The sequence below is a fragment of the Paroedura picta genome, chromosome 6 (genome assembly GCF_049243985.1).
Source record: "Paroedura picta isolate Pp20150507F chromosome 6, Ppicta_v3.0, whole genome shotgun sequence".
NCBI lineage: Eukaryota > Metazoa > Chordata > Lepidosauria > Squamata > Gekkonidae > Paroedura > Paroedura picta.
The window spans coordinates 63,578,865-63,599,266 of NC_135374.1; the positions used below are offsets into that span (position 1 = coordinate 63,578,865).

Below are 20,402 nucleotides of genomic sequence, written 5' to 3' on the forward strand. Positions count from 1 at the left end.
ATTAAACATGTGCACACACTGCTTACTTCTCCCATATTCAAATATAGGTCACCTTAAAACGGAGAGAAAGAGATTATCCTGATGAAAAACTAAAGGTCTGGCTCAGCCAGTACAGTGTGTCCATTTTACCCTGTAAGTTCTATGGCCGGATGCTAAAGTAACAGCAGGTTACTTCTCTCTTATACACTTGGGCACGTGCAAACACATGCGCATACATACACACCTCTTCTAAAGAAGCTAATTTTTGACTAGGACACTAGTTTTTAAGCCATGGGGTCAAGTCCTTTCTGTGGGTGGCCAGGAGCCATTGCAGGACAGCCAGGTGACAACTGCCAAGATTCAATTTACAGGCTGCACATTCCTGACTAGGATGGGCATGAACCAGAAAATTTTGCTTTGGGATTTTAAGTATTCCTGAACCAAACCCCAAACTCACATGACGCAACCTCCTCAAAACAAACCAGTCTGATTTGGACTAGCCCGGTTTGACACAGAAGCAGGGTAAACAAAACATCAGATTGAAATGGTTTGTAGCCCTTTTAGCCTGACAACCAGACATGTTCACCGCTCAGCTGTGAAGCTGAGAGGTCTGCCAGTGATTTCAGCATGCCAGCTCACTTCCCTCCCTTTGGAAGAGGGGAGGAACTGTCGCACTGAAATTGCTTGCACCCGTTTCAGTCTTTTGGCCCGACGACAGGGGGTGAAGGCCCATCTGATGTCAGCTGACAGGCTTGGCAGCCATTCCAGATGCTGCCCCCCCCCTCACTTGGAAATGGTTCAGAGACATTTAAAACTAACAGCTGAAAGGTGGAGCTTTCTGCTCAGCTGCTGGGTTTAAATGGCTCAAGCCCATATCCAACTGGACAAAAGGAAATGGCTGGGGGGGGATGAACTATCCAAATTCATGGTGAATTTTAGGTTGTGAACCAGTTTATGCCCATCCCTATTCCTGACGCTTACATTTACAATAGGGCAAGAGCAGATCATGCAGCTGTGAGAAAGAAAAACAAAATTAAAATAATACTTAGGTTGAGCGTATCCTTCTTGATCCTATAATTTTAGGATCTCCCAACAATAGTACAAGCTACTAAGCAATTTTTTGCAGTTACATCTCCAGCTAATTGAAGAATACTTACAAAGTTCACATTTAAGTCCGAAGACCTTTCCTATCTTGTTAATTCGCACCAATGGAGTGTCGCCAATTTTCTTCAAGATGTCTGGCATAATATTAGGAGTCTTTGATCTAAACCAGAACAGCAGACATATACAATAATATGTTTGGTGAAAAAATCCTAAACTTCTCCTAGCTACCCATCAAAATTAAACAGAACAAGTACACTGGACAACAGATCTACTAAATGGTCACTTACATAGTAGTATGATGATGTGGTGATTCAGAAGATTTCCCAAGCTCCCAGGTACATTTGCTTGGGATGTCAGGCCTGATCCATTTCCTCTCCTTTTCAGTAGTATTAGAAGGCTCCTTCTCCAAGACTCCATTGGAAATGCAATTGTTTGGAAAATGAGAGGATATGGCCTCCATTTCAGCTTCTGCAGGGAACAATGGCATTGCGGCCTCAAGGAAGAAAAGAGACCAATGTTACTTTGACTCATGATTTACCAAATGCAAAAGTAATGGCCAGATGCAAAGGGGAAATCAAGTTGTAACAAGCTGAATTTTAAAATATATATATATTCTTTTGAAAAGGGTTATAAATATACTACCTACCACTTTCAGCTACTCAGCCCTTTTTGTATCTGATGGGATAATTTCACTTACTTGGTATTATTAAATTACTCCAAATTAATAACAATATATGAATTTATAGGTGGGGTTGCCAGGCATGCCTGTCAACTGGTGGGAGACGGAGCAGGGAGAGGCTGGTACCTATTACGGGAGAGGAAAGGCAGCAATTTTTGTCACCATGTGATGATATCACTTCCGGAGCAACTCAGATGCTGGCATCACACCAGAACAATGCTCCAGCCCTTTCCCCAAAACTCTATGGAGTTTTGGTGCAATGCTGGTGCTTCCAGGTTGCACCGGAAATGACATCATTGTGCAGCAGTGAAGATCACCGCCCACCCATTTTGCCAGTCTGCTTCTGCCTACTGACCAGATGAGCACCAGCAATGGGGGCATCAGCAATAATTACCAGGAATTTGACTGCCATTAGTGGGTATCCGGTAAGCCTGTTCATAGACTGACAAATGCTTGTAACTTCTCAGGTGCCATATGGTATGTTGCCCAAATGCTCCTGTTGTCTAATCCATTTCAAAAGTAACTCATACTTTGCCTTTCCAGGAACTAGAATAAAAAACACCTACACACAGGGAAAAGACAGCAAGTGGCTGGTACACCAGGTGTAGTGAAAATCTGCTGCATTAGAAGAATGTTGTTGTTTTCAACAGCTACCAGTTAAATACATAGAGGAAGCTTGTCCGCTATTGGGACATTTCTGCTGAAGACAGCTTTATGTATTACAATCACTTTTGACTATTAATTCATTTTAAAGTCTATAAGCACAGGCTATTTAATAGTGTTTGAGTCTAGCTGACACACCCATTACACTGCAGAGATTAGACCCTATTTGCAGCACTTTGCATATTCATGCATCAGTATTTATTTTTGGCCTGCCTTGCTCACTGACACGCAGTGTGAATCACATAACAGCATCCTTTAACAGCATAAGACACCCAATAAACCATGTAATAGTACTATATCACAAAGCTGGTTGTACCATAGTGGGGGAATCAGAACACAGGATGCACACAAATGGGCAGCTGCCAAACTGAACCATTGGTATGAAGGCTTTGCTGATATGCATAAAGCTATGACAGAAGAGCACATCGCTAAAGGCTGTGCTCTGCTGTATTAATTCACTGTCCAAACACCCATCCTGCACCGCCTGCAGGCTGGGCGTGTTGGTAAACTACCTGAAATAGTTTCCTAAGTGTGAACAGAATACTTCTATGATGATAATTCTCTGCAAATCAAACACTGTCAGCAACTCCCTTTCCTTCCAGAACTGCTGGTCCCATCACAATTCCAAGACTTCAAGGGAAGAGCCCAGGAAGCAGACGTGAGCAACAGCACTCCATCTAAGAAGGCAGTGATCCCCAATCTGGTGCCCTTGGCCACCACAGCACCCACATTCTTCTTCCCCAAAAGAAATATGTCCTAACGCAATGAGTTCATTTCAGTTTTCTTTCTTGAGGAGCAAGAAGTGCTTCTGAAAAGCCCAGGAAGCATCACCTTAGTGAATGTAGGAAGCATGCATGTGGAAACAGCTGTCTTGAAAAAATGCTTAATCTATGTATTATTTATTTAATTTTCCAAAGTACATTTCAGAAAGGACCTTTGACCTTCATGATAAGGGCTCTGATACCTCCCAAAAGCCAACAGCTGTTTGCTTCCAGACACTCTGTCTCAAATGGTTGTACTGTGAGCTGTCTATTCAGTTGCAAAATCAGAGAACTCTAGCTATGACCCAGAGCACAGAAATCAACAGGAGCAGGTAAAATGAACCACAGAAGCTAAATTTGCAAGTTATCATTGTAATTTTTAATTATGTGGCCTTTAGCCACTGTAGCAAATGTATTGCAGAATATTGGGAGGGGATGCTGGCTGGCCAAAACAGAAAAATTCTGGAGCACAATTGGGCTATCAGTTCATGTACCAGTCCCTCCAAGTGTCACATTACATTTTCAGCAGAACGTATCTCTCTCCTTTAGGAAGCCATTCAAAAGTTGCAGTCTAGAATGCCTTCTGATCAGGTTCCAGAATTTAGAGCACAAGTTTTGCAGTGTTAAAAATTTGTGGTTGATTTTCACTTATATATATGTTGTACGGCATATATACTGTCCTGAGATCGAGCAGCCTGTTGTCTAGTAGCTATCTCGTACTTGGATGTTACATACGTGGCAACTGTATTGCTTGCATCTCTGTACAGCTTCATCTTGAAACACTCAGTTCCCCCTCCCCCCAAGCATGCCCATCATGGAATGTCAATGACTATTTAGGCTGGAGTTTTAGTAATGGCCGGTTGTCCCACCTCTTTCTGCACCCACACAGGCCTGGTGCACCTCATCCACCCCAATTTGTCCTCCTGCATGGGAAGGACAAATGGGGCAGGGAAGTTCTCAGTGCATAAATGGTCAATGCCCCTTGCCCACTCAGGGCGCAGGAGAAAGGAAGACAGGTCAATAATCTCCAGCAACTTTGCTGCTGACGTCTTGCCAGCCAAGATCAGCCCAGTGACTGGAATGCAAGACAAGATGCCTATTCTTCCAATTGGCAGAGAGCCATACCTTAAGCTCATATAGCCACTACCTGTAGGAAGAACCCAGAATATGAAAAAAAATTAAAAAGCAAACATGACTATGTGAGAAGGGCAAGAAATAAATGTATCATGCCTTTCATTCAGTTATGGGTTCAACATATGGGACATTTTTCACAAGTCAGTTATAGGAAATCTCACTACATGGAATAGTGTATACACTATACCATGATATGTCACAATCTGTGCTCTTTGTTTTCTTACACAAAACCATTTGTCTCTTGATTAAAGCAGCACAGCCTTTTTTTTTTGCTGTCTCACTTCTCATTAGAGACACTGTTTCTTGTATTTACACCAAAACATCTATTTGTCCAGTTGCCTTTATCCATTCCCACACCAAATTTTGCGGAAACCATATGTTGTTACCATGCCATCCCAGAACACAACTCTTCCACAATCCAGTTCCAAAGCCCTTCATCTTTGTCAGCAAAGTTCATAAGAGCATTCAGTACAACAATAAAAATTCAACAACTAGTAATCATAAAGAACCCTAAACCCACAATTCAAAGTACATATATCTACATAAGAAACACACATGTACTGAGAATTCTTCTTAATGGTTCAGTTCATTGCCCATCCCTATTCAAGGCAACATGCAACACTCCCCCCTCCTCCATTCTATCCTCACAACAGGTCTCCTGAGCTGAGAATGAGGGACTAGCCCAAAGGCCACTCAATGACCGAGTAGAATCATAGAATCATAGAGTTGGAAGGGGCCATACAGGCCATCTAGTCCAACCCCCTGCTCAACGCAGGATTAGCCCTAAGCATCCAAGAAAAGTGTGTATCCAACCTTTGCTTGAAGACTTCCAGTGAGGGGGAGCTCACCACCTCCTTAGGCAGCCTATTCCACTGCTGAACTACTCTGACTGTGAAAAACTTTTTCCTGATATCTAGCCTAAGAGTAAGAGTTTTGAACCTGCATTTGATTAAGGAAGCTCCAAATTGTGATTTTAAATTTCAGTTTTATGTATTTCTATGTACTCTATTTTCTATATTTTATTTGTATTATAAGCTACTGTAAGCTCCGTAAGAAAGAAAGGTGTCTGGCCTCCAAGATTCTCTAAGCATGCAATGCTTTTTGTTTTGTTAAACATTTTGTCTCTTAAACACACACAGATCTAAACATGTAAAGGTTCGGGCAAATAGTCTCTTGTGGCTGCATCAGGTAAAGCTGCCCTCTCTCCATAACTTGCACTGCAGATACCGGTGGTACAGTGAGGATCTCAGTTACTTCACGGAGACAAATTATTCCCAATAAGATTATGTAACAGCAACACGTACCAAAGAACAAGCAGTTTCTTAGCATACCAATTTAAGGTTTCAAGATGGTGTTCCAAAGCCAAACAAGTAACACTTGTTATGATACATAAATAGTCCTGAGGGTGTAAAATCTCTCCCTCGGCTCTGTTGGCACTGCAGACCCTGCCAAGCAGAAATTAAGATATCCATTTCCTAGGATTCATCAGTTATATTAATAAGCCCTGGAATATGTCCAGCATTTCCAAAGTATTTACAATGTTTATTGCAAGAAGTAAAGATAACCTGGGGGGCGGGGGAGAACTGAGATTTGGGGATATGAAAACATGTTGACAGATATTTATTTTTCCAGAGAAACAGATCTCTGTAGTCTGGAGATGAGCTGTAATTCCGGGATCCACAAACTCCACCCGGAAGCTGGCATCTCTGCCTTGACTCAAATGATGTGGCCATGTGGATCCATGTTGCAGGTACTCTGAGACGGATGGCTCTGTCCTTAAAGGCAGCTCAAAAACTCCCATTGATAGAGCATGCTGCATCCTAGCTGCTATCAAGTGCTAGGTCAGCATTCATTCACAGCCATCTGCTGGTTACTAATCAGTTACTGGATTCAATTCAAAGTGCTACTGACAGGGTCAGTTTATCAAATTAACACATGTAGCATATGCTATGAGCCCCCTATGAGGCTTTCCCCACATGGATCAGGGCCATAGCCTCTCCTCCCCACTTTTTCCTTTTTAAGGACACTCGGAGTGACACCCCTTTCCACTGTGGGGGGCCCCTCCACACCCAGTCTGGTTGCTCCCGCCACAACTGTACTCTGCTAGGACCCCACAAATCCTTAAACTGGCTCTGGTGTCCATAAATCACTCCTGACAAAGCCCTTGTACTATGTACGTGCAGGGCCACCTCTCTCCACTTGGGCTCAGTAATCTGAGCAAAGCCTTCTGAAGGTGTCAGCTTGTAAATGGGTAAGACTGGCAGCTTTTCTGTGGTTTCTCCCAGTCCCCAGTGGAACAGCCTGTCTGAAGAGATCAGGAAGGCTCTTCTATAATTATGCAGAATGTGCACAAATGAAGTGCCCATTTTTGTAAAGGGATTAGAAGTATAGTAGAATGGAACAATTCCAAGGGCATCTGTTTTTAAAGGAATAGGTTTGTATGTATCATCTTGCTTTTATGGCATTGTATTCTACCTTTGTAATTCCACATTTTGCATTGTTTTAGTATTCCTTGCCCTAGAGATTTTGTTGTTGTCTGCAGGCTGTGAATAAATAAGCTTAGAGGAAAACTCCACAATGCATGCAAGCTGTACATGACTTGGTATCTAGAAGAAATTATAAACTGCTTAATCTTTGAAGCAAAGCACGTTAGAACTGGTGGGTCACAATTAAATGAAATGAGCCCAGAACATCCTGTGCAGAACAATTTGAGGTGGATTTAATGATGCCCTAGGGATAGGAATGCTATAATTCTTTCCAATTTTTATCACAATAAATGCATGTTCTTCATATTACTTCAATCAAGTTCTTAACTAGGTTGCTTTTCTTGCAGGTACAGATATTTAAGTAATAGAGCCAGTTTGGTGTAGTGGTTAGGAGTGCGGACTTCTAATCTGGCATGCCGGGTTCGATTCTGCGCTCCCCCACATGCAACCAGCTGGGTGACCTTGGGCGCGCCACGGCGCTGATAAAATTGTTCTGACCGGGCAGTGATATCAGCGCTCTCTCAGCCTCACCCACCCCACAGGGTGTCTGTTGTGGGGAGAGGAATGGGAAGGCGACTGTAAGCCGCTTTGAGCCTCCTTCGGGTAGGGAAAAGCGGCATATAAGAACCAACTCTTCTTCTAATATTTGAACTGGCTCACATGATGAGTTTCTGTTCTTTCCCATCATCATACACTGCTTTGATAATGACTTGAAGTGGAAAGGCAAGAAAAACTAAACAATTATAAGATAAATATATAAAATTTGAAAATAATATGACAGTGACAATACAGAGAATCGGGTTGCAAAGATTTGCTATACTAATATATTACAAACACAGAGCTAGGATATATCATGGTATTCTGAAACAGGGGGTGAAAGGGATCTTGGAAATCACTTCAACTGACTTTCTCAATGATAAGAAAAACTAAGGAAGTCAAGACTACAGAAAGCAGTACAACATAGGAGTGACTGTGGCTCAGTGGTAGAACATGCTGTCTGCACACAAGAAGGTCCCAGGTTCTATCCCTGACATCTCCAGTTCATGGATCACTGTCACCTGCAGTGGAAGATCCTACTTTAATTGCAACCTTTGAGTCCCAGTAACAGTGACACTGGCCTTTATCGGCCAGCAGTATTAACCAAGCCCATCTAGATGGGTAGAAAAAAATTGTGAGAATCGGATTGTCATGAAAGATTATGTGGAAACATTAGAGATATTTACAAAGTGTTTGAAAAAGGACTGCCAGGCCAACCTGAAGGAGAGAGAGAGAGAGCAGGAGGGAGAGAGGGGTACTCAGTGTGGTTGTGAGAGGGGGGTGGGGAAGGAGGTGGTGAAAGGAAAGTCCACAATTCTTCTCCTCACGGGCCTCAGCTGCACTGGGTGAGTGCTGCTATGCTGGGGGGGGGGGGGATGACAGACAAGCATTGCTTCCATAGTGCTGTTGCTGTTCACCCCCAGGGCATGGCATAAGCTGTGTTTCCTCATCAAAAACATCTTGGTCTTCCAGGGGGCAGAGCACTCTGTATATCCTCAAAGGATCTCTCATCTTCAGCTGCAGTTCCTAGGCATAGCAAACATAGGAGAGCAGCTTTCCTAATAAGGGTTCCAGCTCTTCACACTTGCTAATTCACACATAACACATTTTTAAGCAGGCCCAACCACTGTTTATGATTGTTAAGATAATTAAAAAGTAACCAGATGGATAAGCATTCCCTTTCAAATGGGTCCATATGCAGGTATCCAAATTTAACATGGCTCCTACGAGCCATGCCAAGAGTCTCAAAGAAGACAGGCTGCAACATCTTAAAGGTTGCAAACCTCAGCACATTTCTAACAGGGTAAGACCATTTGTATTAATGTGCTTTAAAGTTATGCTTCACAAAATGCATAGCAAAACACATGGGGATGTAATTCCGTCTTCTGCACCAGGTGTCTGGGCACAGGATTCCTACTCCTCTGCATTTGTTTAAAAGCTCATCGTTGTGATACCATCCCCCATATCAGCAATGATAATAATAGCCATCGATTTAGGAGCCCTACAACCCCCTAGATTTTAAAGAATTAATGAGATCTTGGGTGGGAGGCATGAATACTTACAAATAACTGTGAAATGAATCCTACTGGAACAATTAGGAGCTAAGCCTGCGCATGCCTCCTTGTGAGTGAGCAAAAGTCCTACTGAACTATATTCTACCATGACTAGCTTTAACTCCCAACTATTTTAGACAGAATCCAAAAATGGCTTGGGAAGTCATAGAAAGTGTGTGTGTGTGTGGGGGTGGGAGAATTTGTGCTTTCCTTATTTTCCTAATACTGAACAGGCAAACAAGGCAAGCCACTGGGAGTTCCCTGGATGAAATTTCCAGGGTATGGGCCCAGGACCCCATCCCCCCCAGTTTTAAGGAGGCCTCCGTGGGGCAGAGGTGGTGGTTAACTGAAATGATCCCTCTGAGCTTTGTGAAACCTCTGCAGTTGCTTCACCCATCTACATTCTTGGGAAGGGGCCCAGGGTCTGCACACACTCACAAGTACCAGAAACACCTCTGCATGTGATGGGAAAAGCTATTGGAGCAGACCCAGTTGCCAACCTATGAGAGGAAAACGTGGAGGCCCAGGCACTGGTGCTGCCAGCCATGGAGCACTTCAGGGCAGACTATGCTAGGGAAGAGGCCGAGGCCTATGGCTGTGACCAATAGGCCCAACAGCAGGTGCGCTATTGACTGTGGCTAACTTGCTGACACTGGTCAAGGACCTACCCAGGTGAGGGGAGTTGTCTTAGGCTGGGTGGGAACTGCTGCCCTGGTTGGATAACAACATGGTTTAAAAACAATTCAATCCTGGGCGGGTAACAACATGGTTTAAAAACAATTCAATCTTGGGCAGGTAACAACATGGTTTAAAAACAATTCAATCCTACAATAAAATCAGGATATCCATGGTTCCTCTATATATTTGTGAAACAGCCTGGGGGGTGGAACGTGTCCAGCTGTCCAAGTTGGAATAGGGCCAAACAGGGTGCAGCCAGCTTTGCCTGATTGGCCTTGCCCCTGCAGCTCCCGCCCTCTGTCCCTGGACTCTAGCCTCTTTGCTCTCAGACGCACCTCAGTGCCTGGAGCCAGCAGCAGGTAAGGGGAGAGGGCCCTGGGCACAGGGTCATGGTGGAGGACCTGCTAATGAGGGCCTCTTGGCCTGCTAAGCAGGGCCTGCTAACAAGGGCCTCTTGGCCTGCTAAGCTGAGCCTGCTAAAGAGGGGCTCTTGGCCTGCTAGCCTGGCCCTACTAACTGCTAAGCAGGGCCTGCTAACAAGGGCCTCCCGCCTGATAAGGAGCTCTATGCCAGCCCAGCCCCTGCCCACCCCACTTGATCTGGCTGCGAGCTGCAGCCCAAAGCCACCTTAAGCTGCCTGGCCGGGGGGCCAGGGGAGGGGAACCTTTCAAGGCCCATTCTTAGGAACGGGTTTCGAAGCTAGTAAATCAATAAAACATATTTATGTTACACTAATACCCCCTCCCCCAGTTGATTTAAAACTAGTGGGGAGGGAGGTTCAAGGTCTTTGGCAGACAGATCTTTTCTCCATTTCACCAGCACTTTTTGGTAGTCTATATGGGCCTCAGCCATAGGCCTAGGGGAACAGCTCTGTCTTGCAGGCCCTGCAGAACTGGTTAAGGTCCCACAGGGCCCTGATCTTTTCTGGCAGAGCATTCCACCAGACTGGTTGAGACCAATCTCACTTTCTTTGGGCCAAAGAAAATTTTGGTACTGAGGACCTTAATGCTCTTTGAGGGAACAGAGAAAAAGGCAATCCCATAGATACGTCAATCCCAGATTGTTTAAGGCTTTATTTGTTTGTTTGTTTATTTCTGTGATTTATTTCACGCCACTCCCCGAAGTCTGGTGGTGGGTTACAAGTGTCAGATAAACCCCCTCAAAATCCCATTAAAACCCCATAAAAATCCACATTAAAGGTTACTACCAAAACCTTGAATCTGATCAAGTCTCCAAAGCGGAGCCAATGGAGCTGGGAGAGCACTTTTGTCATATGTTACCTCCGCTGGGTCTCCAAGGGGACCCAAGCCACTGCCATTTTGAACCATTTGGAGCATTCTCAAAGGAAGCCCTGTGCAGAGCAAGCTGAACGTCACATGGTGAACATCGCATGGTGAACGTTCATGGATGACCCTGGCTAAGTCCAATGCTGAAAATGCAAGTTGTTACACATAGAGTAGATGGGGAAATGCCAGGCGAGCAACATTTGTTATCTGGGCTCCACTGAGAAGGAGGCATCCAGAATCACTCCCAGGCACCTGACAGAGACCCAGAATGACTTAACTCATTCACTCAGCTCTGACTCCAAAATCATCAAAGGGTTCTGGGGTAATCTATAAAGCCAGCATCAATAATGGAGCAGCAGAACAAGAGACAGCTGGTGTTTATGTAGGGAGTAAAAAAGCACTCTAAAACTTATGTCACAACAATCAGGTCAAATTTTACGGAGCTGTTTTTTGCAACGAACAAGAAGTTTGGCTACATGTTACGGCTTCTTATGTGCAAGGCAACTGGCTCTGTCTGTTTAGAATCCTAAAAGGTGCCTACCTAGGAAAGTCTAGGGCTTCTGGCCTCCAAGTGATGAATGAAATTACAACTCATCTCCAGACCACAGAGTTCAGTTCCCTGGAGGAAATGACAGCTTCAAAGGGTGGAGTATATAGCATCATATTCTATTGACTTCCCTCCCCAAACTCTGCCCTCCCTGTGCAATGCCCTCAGACCTCAAGGAATTTCCCAAGCTGGAGTGGTCAGTCCTAGTACTCACCCTACATGCAGAAAACACTTGAAAAGACTGGTGCTGGTTCAGCTTTTGGTGTCCCCTGCCCTCTTGGGAAGAAGACAAACCCAGCATGTCAAAAGTCAGTTGCTGTATGCTACAAGGAAGGGGTTGTCTTACCATAACCTTTCAGAGGTAACGCTTTAGCTGCTAATCTTGCCTACTTCTGCTTCTTCCTGGGAAAGCCGGCAGCTAAAAAATTAACACCTAAGAGTAACACACCTCTATCCACACCCCTTCTCTCTGGCAAACACTGATAAGAGTTTGACGTGTTGGCATTCTTTCTTTTACAATTCCTGAACAGGAGCCTGCCACACATACCAGTTGAGCAGCTTGGGCAAATCCAACAAAGGGAGCAATGCCACCCATAACATCTAGCCCACATGCATCCATGGAGAAAGCATCTCTGTGTAGTACTCATGCACACCTAGGAATGTGTACCTGGGGAGAAACATCATTTTCAGGAATGGGTTTTATACCAGTATTTTGGAATATTCAGGTCCTGTCCCCCTCCCTTCTGGTTTCTCCAGAATTCTAACTATAGTGGCAAATTACACAAATATAGAAAGGAACCTACTCCTGCCTGTGCATTATAGATCCCTCTCCTGTACAAATTTCAAGCAGATCAAAAGGTCCTGTTCTACAGGTCCATGAACAAGTTGCCTCTATCCATCTTACTTCATTGTTTCCTATGTGAGGGGAAAGGGCCACGCTTCTCCAGGGCTGACAAGCCAACAGCCAAATGTACAAGAACACTCACTGGCCAGAAGCCTCACAATGTAAATAGAACCAACAAGCCCAACACAACCAATGTCAAACCAGAGAATCTCTCTCCCTCCCATTACAAACCTTTCAACATCTTTTTTAAAAACCCACGTACCATTGAAAACAAAGAAAATTGAAAGCAGTTAAAAACTCTGAACAAAAGAAAAAAGCCCAACAGAATCAGCCTTTTAAAACCCTTTTTCAAAACAGTGCAAAACTAAGCCAAAGAACAGGAAAACAAAGATTCCCCCATTACACAAAATCCTTGAAATAATATTTTAAAAGCCAAATATTAACCAGCCTGGGCACAGAATGAGAAAAGGGTCTTCAGAGCCAGGCAGCAATGTCAATCTCAGACTGACCCAAGCAATAGAGGTACTCTGGGGGTTGAAAATGCCATTTGTAGCTTATTTATGGTGACCCATAGGGTTTTCAAAAGACATACAGAGGGGCTTTGCCATTGCATGCCTTTGAGTAACAACTGTAGATTTTCTTGGTGGCCTCCTAGCCCTGTTGGCTTCTGAGATCTAATAAAATCAGGCTAGCCTGGGTTATTCCACTCAGGATTGCAGTGAAAAAACAACCTTACCCTGATATGGAGTAAAGGTGCAGCCTTTTAATCTCACTTGTCAATCCTCAGAGAGCCATGGGAGGCTATAAAAGAGTGGTTGTGATTGGGCAGACAGCACTTTTTAAAAAAATATTTACTAGCTGCCTTTCTATATTGTGGCTTCCAATATAAATAAAACAACAACTATAAAATACATAAAAGACAATAGTCTGAAATCTCAAAAACTAAATTAAATAAATGCAGTCCTAAATACAATTGTCTTCCAGCTGCTTCCTGATGGTCGAAAATGAGGGGACCAGGTTATTTTATAATTATGGGGCTGCCACTGAAAAGGCCCTATCTTGCGTACTCAACAGAGGAGCTTCTTAATCGGTGTGACAGTCAGAAGCACCTCTCCCTGGATTCCTGGTCAGGCATATATGGGAGAAGAAAATCTTTCAGATATCAAATAGTTATGTATATCTTTAAAGGAACTTTAACCAATCTTGGTAGCAAATTTGGTGTCTGGTAGCTGGTGTAAGAGCCTCTTGTGGCGCAAAGAGCCTCTTGTGGCGCAGAGTGGTAAGGCAGCGATATGCTGTCTGAATCTGTCTGCCCATGAGGTTGGGAGTTCAATCCCAGCAGCCGGCTCAAGGTTGACTCAGCCTTCCATCCTTCCGAGGTCGGTAAAATGAGTACCCAGCTTGCTGGGGGGTAAACGGTAATGACTGGGGAAGGCACTGGCAAACCACCCCGTATTGAGTCTGCCAAGAAAACGCTAGAGGGCGTCACCTCAAGGGTCAGACATGACTCGGTGCTTGCACAGGGGATACCTTTTAGCTGGTGTAATTGCTGTAACAATTGGGATAACATGCTCCTGATAGTTGGCCTCAACCAGCAGTCTAGTCACAGCATTCTGCACTAGTTTCAGCTTCTGAACACTTTCCATGGGTAGCCCCAATAGTGGACATTACAATAGTCCAGTCTAAATGTAACTGAAGCATGAACCACAATGGCTGAACCAGAATACGATAATATTTATTGTGTTTAGCCAAAAGGCCCTTACAAAACATAATTAAAAACAATATGGTACATATATGGATAAAACAATATTTCTCCAATATTGCGTACATAAAATTGTAGACGAGGGCTACTGAGTTACAATTTAAAAGAAACACGGTGTATCAAGGTGGGGACACCTGTAAAACAGCTTTGGCTCAGATCTTCCTGGCGGCCAGAGCAAAAAGTGCCACCCTATATGAAATATAGGGGTCGACATCTAATAACAGATAGGTGACTTTATCAAAATCAGAAGTGGGGTGTGGGTTCAGAGTACAGGGGACAAGCCAAAACATAGTGGGGCAGGTCCGCCATATATGAATTTCCACATATACACAGGCGTTGGGCTGTGAGTATTTGGAGATATCATCCAAAGAGCACGGCTGATGGCATCATTTCAAACTCCAAAGATGTTAGGGCCATTCTAAGATTGCGTGTTATGTTTACTAAATATGATGCTCTAGAGTGGTCTTTTTTAATTGTTTTATACCATGGGGCTGATTGTGATAGCAGAATGGCTGAACCAGAATATATATATAACTACTCGTCCCAATTACTGCGGGACAATCATACTTTTAAATGAATTGTCCCGCGTCCCGTATCCCTATTAAAAGTCCCGATTTTAAAGTTTAAAAGCATCAAGTCCTAGTCCTGCTGCAGTCCTTTCAGCCTCCCTTAGCTGTGCTCCACCTCCACTTCGTCCCACACCCGCCAAAGCCCACACCAGAACCGCCAGGCAACACTTCCGGGGACCATAGAAAGGCAGCCCATAGAGACTGCTGAGAAAGATCAGGCGAGGCCCTCCCTTTGCCATCGCCAGCACCCGATTGGTGTGGACACCACAACCCATGAGGATAGCCGTGAGAGAAACGCAAGCTCCTATTGGGACAGCTCATGCTCTGCGGGGCACAATGGTACTTGTAGTTTCTAGGCGGGAAGATGCATGAGCAGAGAAGGATGAGTGGAGGGATCCCTGCCTGCCTGGAGAGCCCGGGAAGAGGAAGAAGCAGCAACTCACGCAGGAGGCGGGCACCGACTTCTCTGTGGCACTGAAAGAGCCTGTCCTGAAGGAGAGAGTTGCCACCTGCTGGGCCCGCAGAGAGGCCCTCGAGCACGGTAGGAAGAGCCCTGGGGCCAGGCGTCCTGAGGGAACTGAAACCCCGCCTGCGAGGGTTATTTGCTGGTTACATTGCCGCTGCACAATCGCCCGCGCCTCCCCCCCTACCCCCAATGCCCTACTTTACAATTGTTAACATCTGGTCACACACACACATATATGGAAATAGCTAAACATACATCCCTTTTATCATGGCTGTGGGTGGATAGGAAGTCCACAGTTTGATACTAACTGCTTCAAAGGAGACTGAGCAGAAAGAACTAGACAGTGACTTTTACTGTGTGAAGTGGGGGAAAAAACAGAACTCTGATCTCTTGGCACAAAAACAGCTTGTGCCAATAAAGACACCAGAATGACATGCAAACCAGTCCCAGGTAAAAGGGTTAAATGACCCAAACTACTTCTCAAAACTTGCATACCAATTAATCAGGCTTATAGTCAAATAGTGATTTAAAATTTTTAGTTTATTCATTTTATAATCAAATAGTGATTTAGCTTCAAAGTTGGAAGCTTGGGCTGAGGCAGGGGTAGCAACGGAATTCCGTTGTAACCAAAATAACAAAAAGTGGCACCTCAAAATTGAAAAATGTGCCATCTGAACAAGTGGAGTCTCATTTGTGAAAGCTTAAGCTGCAATTAATCCATCGGCCTTTAACATGCCACAACACTGACATTTAGGCTACTGATCTAGGACAGCTGTGCCATTTCTACATGCAAATCATACTACAAGATATATTCCTTTTATCAAAATGAAACATACTCTGTGTCCAATACAGCTTTAAGAAATAATAATGCCTTTCTTACATTTAACACTTTAAAAGTTATGATTACACTACCCTGTACATGAATCAGTGACCCACTGGTTTTTGTTAACATCCACAACCTTTTCCTTCAGACCCTACATTCCATGGTAGGCATACCCTCCCACAAACAAGACACCCAAAGAGTCTGTTGCAATCCACAAAACAGAATTTCTTTGCAGCTACAATAATCATATAAAACATGTTCCAGCAACCTTCGCAATTATTTCATTCAGTCCCAATTACATGTTATATTCATGCTGGGATTTGCTTTTTGTTGAACAGGACTCAAAGGTTATGAGAAACTTACTTCATACTTATTGAACAGCATTGTAGTAATAAGGTAATGGTATCCCCTGTGCAAGCACCGGGTCATGTCTGACCCTTGGGGTGACGTCCTCTAGCGTTTTCATGGCAGACTCAATACGGGGTGGTTTGCCATTCCCTTCCCCAGTCATTACTGTGTACCCCCCAGCAAGCTGGGTACTCATTTTACCGACTTCGGAAGGATGGAAGGCTGAGTCAACCTTGAGCCGGCTGCTGGGATTGAACTCCCAGCCTCATAGGCAGAGCTTTCAGACTGCATGTCTGCTGCCTTAATAGAACTAGTAATAATAATATAATCATATTAAAATGTAAAGGGCAGAGTAATTTATGATTACAGAAACCAAAGCAGATTCCAAAAGGATTGCAATCAAAATTCACTTTGACAATGGAAAACAAAAGCCCTTGCATGGCCATTATTTGAAAGATATAGAGACCAAAGTTGATAATGAAAACACCCTTCCAAAATGGGCACTTGAAGAAAGGGAAGCACTCATTCTAGATGCACAAGACCAGGCACTCAAAACTAATAGTATGAAATCCAGAACTCAGAAGACCAGTTATGACAGCAAATGTCGACGTTGCAAGACTAAGGATGAGGCACTTGATCACATGCTCAGTGCCTGCAGTAAAATTGCTGAAACTGACTATGAAGGACATCATGATAAAGTTGCAGCTACATTGGACTAGAATCTTTGCAAGAAGCTTGACTTACTATCAGCCAGAAATTCATGACATTCTGGGCACTGAGCAAATAACACCAGGTCAGTTCCAGAAGACTGTTGCTGAGAACAGTAAGAATTCTGTGAAGATACACTTACATTTCCCAAGAATTTGGCTAGATCTCAAATTGCACAAACCATCTACCAGTCAAATATCCAACTGTGGCAATTCATAATAATACCAATAATATAAATAATGTTCCTACTTCCTGTGTTACTAGAAAATTCTGACTGAAGTTACAAGAGGGAGGTTGATGGGAAATCCTCTTCCAGCACAAAGTGGTTGTAATGGTGAGGTATGGAAATAGGCAGCCATTCCTGAATTCTCTGATATAGTATGTGGGGGGATGCGCTTATCCCTGTTCACAGACAATTCACGTACGGCATACATGTGATTTTATTTCATATACGTTCAACACAAGTACAGCTGAACATGTAATTGAAACTGAATATTTATCCAGGTTATGGTCCCCAGTTTCATTTGTAAAATGAACTCATATTGGACCTTTCTTGCAAATTATTATGGCAGAGAGATAACAATAATGGTAGCAGTAATAACAAAGAGGATAACATTTTAACAGAATAACAATCAAATAGATACATAGTTGGTCAGTTCAGGTGCATGGATTCATGGGAGGGAGGTTCAGGGGCGGAAGAGCTCCCTTTTGCTGGCCCTGCAGAACTGTTTTATTTCCATTATGGCCCTGATCTCCTCTGGGATCTTGTTCCACCAGGTGAGGACAAGAACAGAGAAGGCTCTGGCCCTGGTTGAGGTCAAGTGGGCTTCCTTGGGGTCAGGGATAACTAGCCAGTTGGAGGTGGCAGAGCTCTTTGAGGGGTGTAGGCAGAGAGGCAGTCCCTGAGGTACACTGGGCCCAGACTGCATACAGCCACACACATTGCACACACACACACACACATACATGCAGGATGTACATCCATTCACTGAAGTGAACAGAACATGGGAGAATTGGGGACCGGACTTGGGAGTGGAGGATGCTTGCTTCCATTCTGCTTAACAACTCTCTATGCTCATGCTTCCAAAATTCTATTTTATGTGTCTGTGTTTGCATATCTGAATTGTTTCCTGGATATCTAGAAGTCACCCCCTTTCCACAAAGTGATCCTGTTTCATCAGCTGGCAGGATGCTAACTAAGCTGGGGCTAACAGGTGGTGGTGGAGAACCTGGGAAATCTGCAGGAAATCTCTAAAACAAGGCTTCCCAACCATAGTACTGTGGTACCACATGGTACAACAGAGGCCCCTCAATGGTACTTTGGGGGTTCAAAAGGGCAATTGGGAAGAACTCTCCCCCCTGTGTCTCCATTTTTAGCTCCAAGCAATGGGGGGGGGGAGTTTTAATTTTAAAAAATGTCTACCTTTATTTGGCCAATGATGGACCTGGAGTGGGTAGTATGTGGAGGGGCCCTGGCCACTGAAAACCGTTGCAGACGAGGCTCCTCTCACTTCGGGGGCATGGCAGGGAGGAGTGGCCAACAGACATCATTTCCTGGCACCTTGAAGCCTGAAGAATATTTCAGCAGTACCTCCATGGTCAAAAGGTTGAAAAAGTCTGATATAAACTCTTAAGGGCATAAGCAAGTGACACACTCTCTCTTTCTCTCCTATCTCCCCCTTTAATATTCCTTGCTCCAGAAACATTCTGTTCTCATTTGGCTCTCTGCCCCACCTCTGGCTGATGTACAAAAGCATGGCTTTCTGTATATCTGGGGATCTCCCAGAAAGGCAGAGACTGTGGGTGAATTTTGCTACATGTATGACTGGTTGGGGTGGGGGCATAATAAAATTATAGCAGGTGCTGAATTAATGAAGTAATCAGCTGCATCAAATTGGGATTACCCATGTCTGAAAAGCAATTCTCAGAATACTTCATTGCTGGGACCATTCCTTTCCTATTGCTTCCTAAGCATGCCTGCTCATTCACAAAATGCATAGGAAACACAAAGGATACTGATCCGATTTGGAGGACTATGCATCAAATAGTTAATACCATTTGTTCACCAGCAACAAAGGTTGGTCATGTTTGTGCCTCCTGAGAACATTACCTTCCAATTATAATGGGGAAGGAATTCTGAACAGGCAGCTTTAAGAAAGAGGAACCAACAAGAATCTCTGGAATTTTGCCAGATGAGAACTGTCTCCAGCACTTTTTGACCTCGGATCTGTATCCATTTGAAAAAGCTATCCAGCCACCCTATATGCAAAAGCTATTTGTAACCTGAGTTTGCACAAGATACCCTAAGCAGATCCACTTTCTGAAGCCCATGCATCCGCTGGGGGGTATTTCAGCAAGACAGGGACTAAGATGAGACTATTTTCATTTAACTGTCTTATGCATTAAGAAATATTTAAATAATTTCCCTTTTTTGCATGTTTAGTATTTGAGCTTTGGATGCAAACACAAACAAACACCAACACCACAGTGGTCAAAAAATACCACAATTTAGATTAGTAACATTTAAGTGATGCATCATAAGGTAAGGGCATTTGCACTGTAATCTGTCCATTACGTGCACAATGAAAGTTTGAATATGGTCTGCAAATGAGCCTCTTCCACTTTGCATATGAACATTTGTTTATCACATGAAAATTATGATGAGGCTCAAGGACAACCCAATCCTATGCAACTGTACTCAGAAGTCGGTCCCCTTGGGTTCAGCGAGTGTGCAACATTAAGGAAGACACCTTGTATACTGACTCAGTGAAGGTTTATTCAGGAGCAAGTCCGACTACTTCCCTGACTGACTGCATTCCTGTGTAATCTTAGAAGTCAGCTACAGTGAACCAAGTGAAGCTTCCTTATGAATAGATGCTCACAGGATAGCATCAGAGGCACCATTCACGAGCAGTTTGTTAATATGTGGCCTGGGAACAAGAGCGCAGAAAAGCCCTAAGGTAAAGGTATCCCCTGTGCAAGCACCGAGTCATGTCTGACCCTTGGGGTGACGCCCTCTAGCGTTTTCATGGCAGACTCAATACGGGGTGGTTTGCCAGTGCCTTCCCCAGTCATGACCGTTTACCCCCCAGCAATCAAAGCCCTAGCGATTGGTAAAAACACGTCACCCAATGCCATAGTGAGTCGGGAGAGCACATCTTTTCTTCTGAATGTTGATCGAGGGAGCGCCGTGCTCTTTCCTTTAAAAGGGATCTCACACAAGCAGAAACTCGTCTTTGTTTGGGCGGCCTTTTGACTCCCATCACCTCACCCGGGGGGGGGGGGCGGGAGAAGGGTTAGTTGGAGGCGGCGAGCGACCAGAGCAAGCGGGAAGGCGAAGCCAGGAGGAGCCCCCGGCATCGCGCCGAGGCGGCATCCCTAAAGCCCAGGGAAGACCTTTCCGTACGTCTCACTTTTCACCCAACGCAGCGCTGCGCAAAACCTCGCCGCCTCGCGTTCACCTGCGGCATGCCGC

The 20,402-nt window shown here is 44.3% G+C and overlaps 1 protein-coding gene across 4 annotated transcripts in view; it reads right to left on the reverse strand.

Annotated features, from left to right (window-relative positions):
- LOC143839978 (cystathionine beta-synthase-like protein) overlaps window positions 1-20,402 on the reverse strand; it is a 44,092-nt gene that overhangs the window by 23,358 nt on the left and 332 nt on the right. For 2 of the 4 annotated variants that reach the window (XM_077342813.1, XM_077342812.1), the window contains exons 1-3: window positions 4,056-4,337; window positions 1,371-1,576; window positions 1,137-1,243 (exon numbers count right to left, since the gene is read on the reverse strand). In XM_077342813.1, the coding sequence (XP_077198928.1) occupies window positions 1,137-1,243; window positions 1,371-1,576; window positions 4,056-4,322 (580 nt within the window). In that variant the 5' untranslated portion in view covers window positions 4,323-4,337. Of the gene's footprint in view, window positions 1-1,136; window positions 1,244-1,370; window positions 1,577-4,055; window positions 4,338-18,350; window positions 18,370-20,402 lie in introns of those variants that run through there. The other 2 variants (XM_077342816.1, XM_077342815.1) reach the window with 2 other exon arrangements.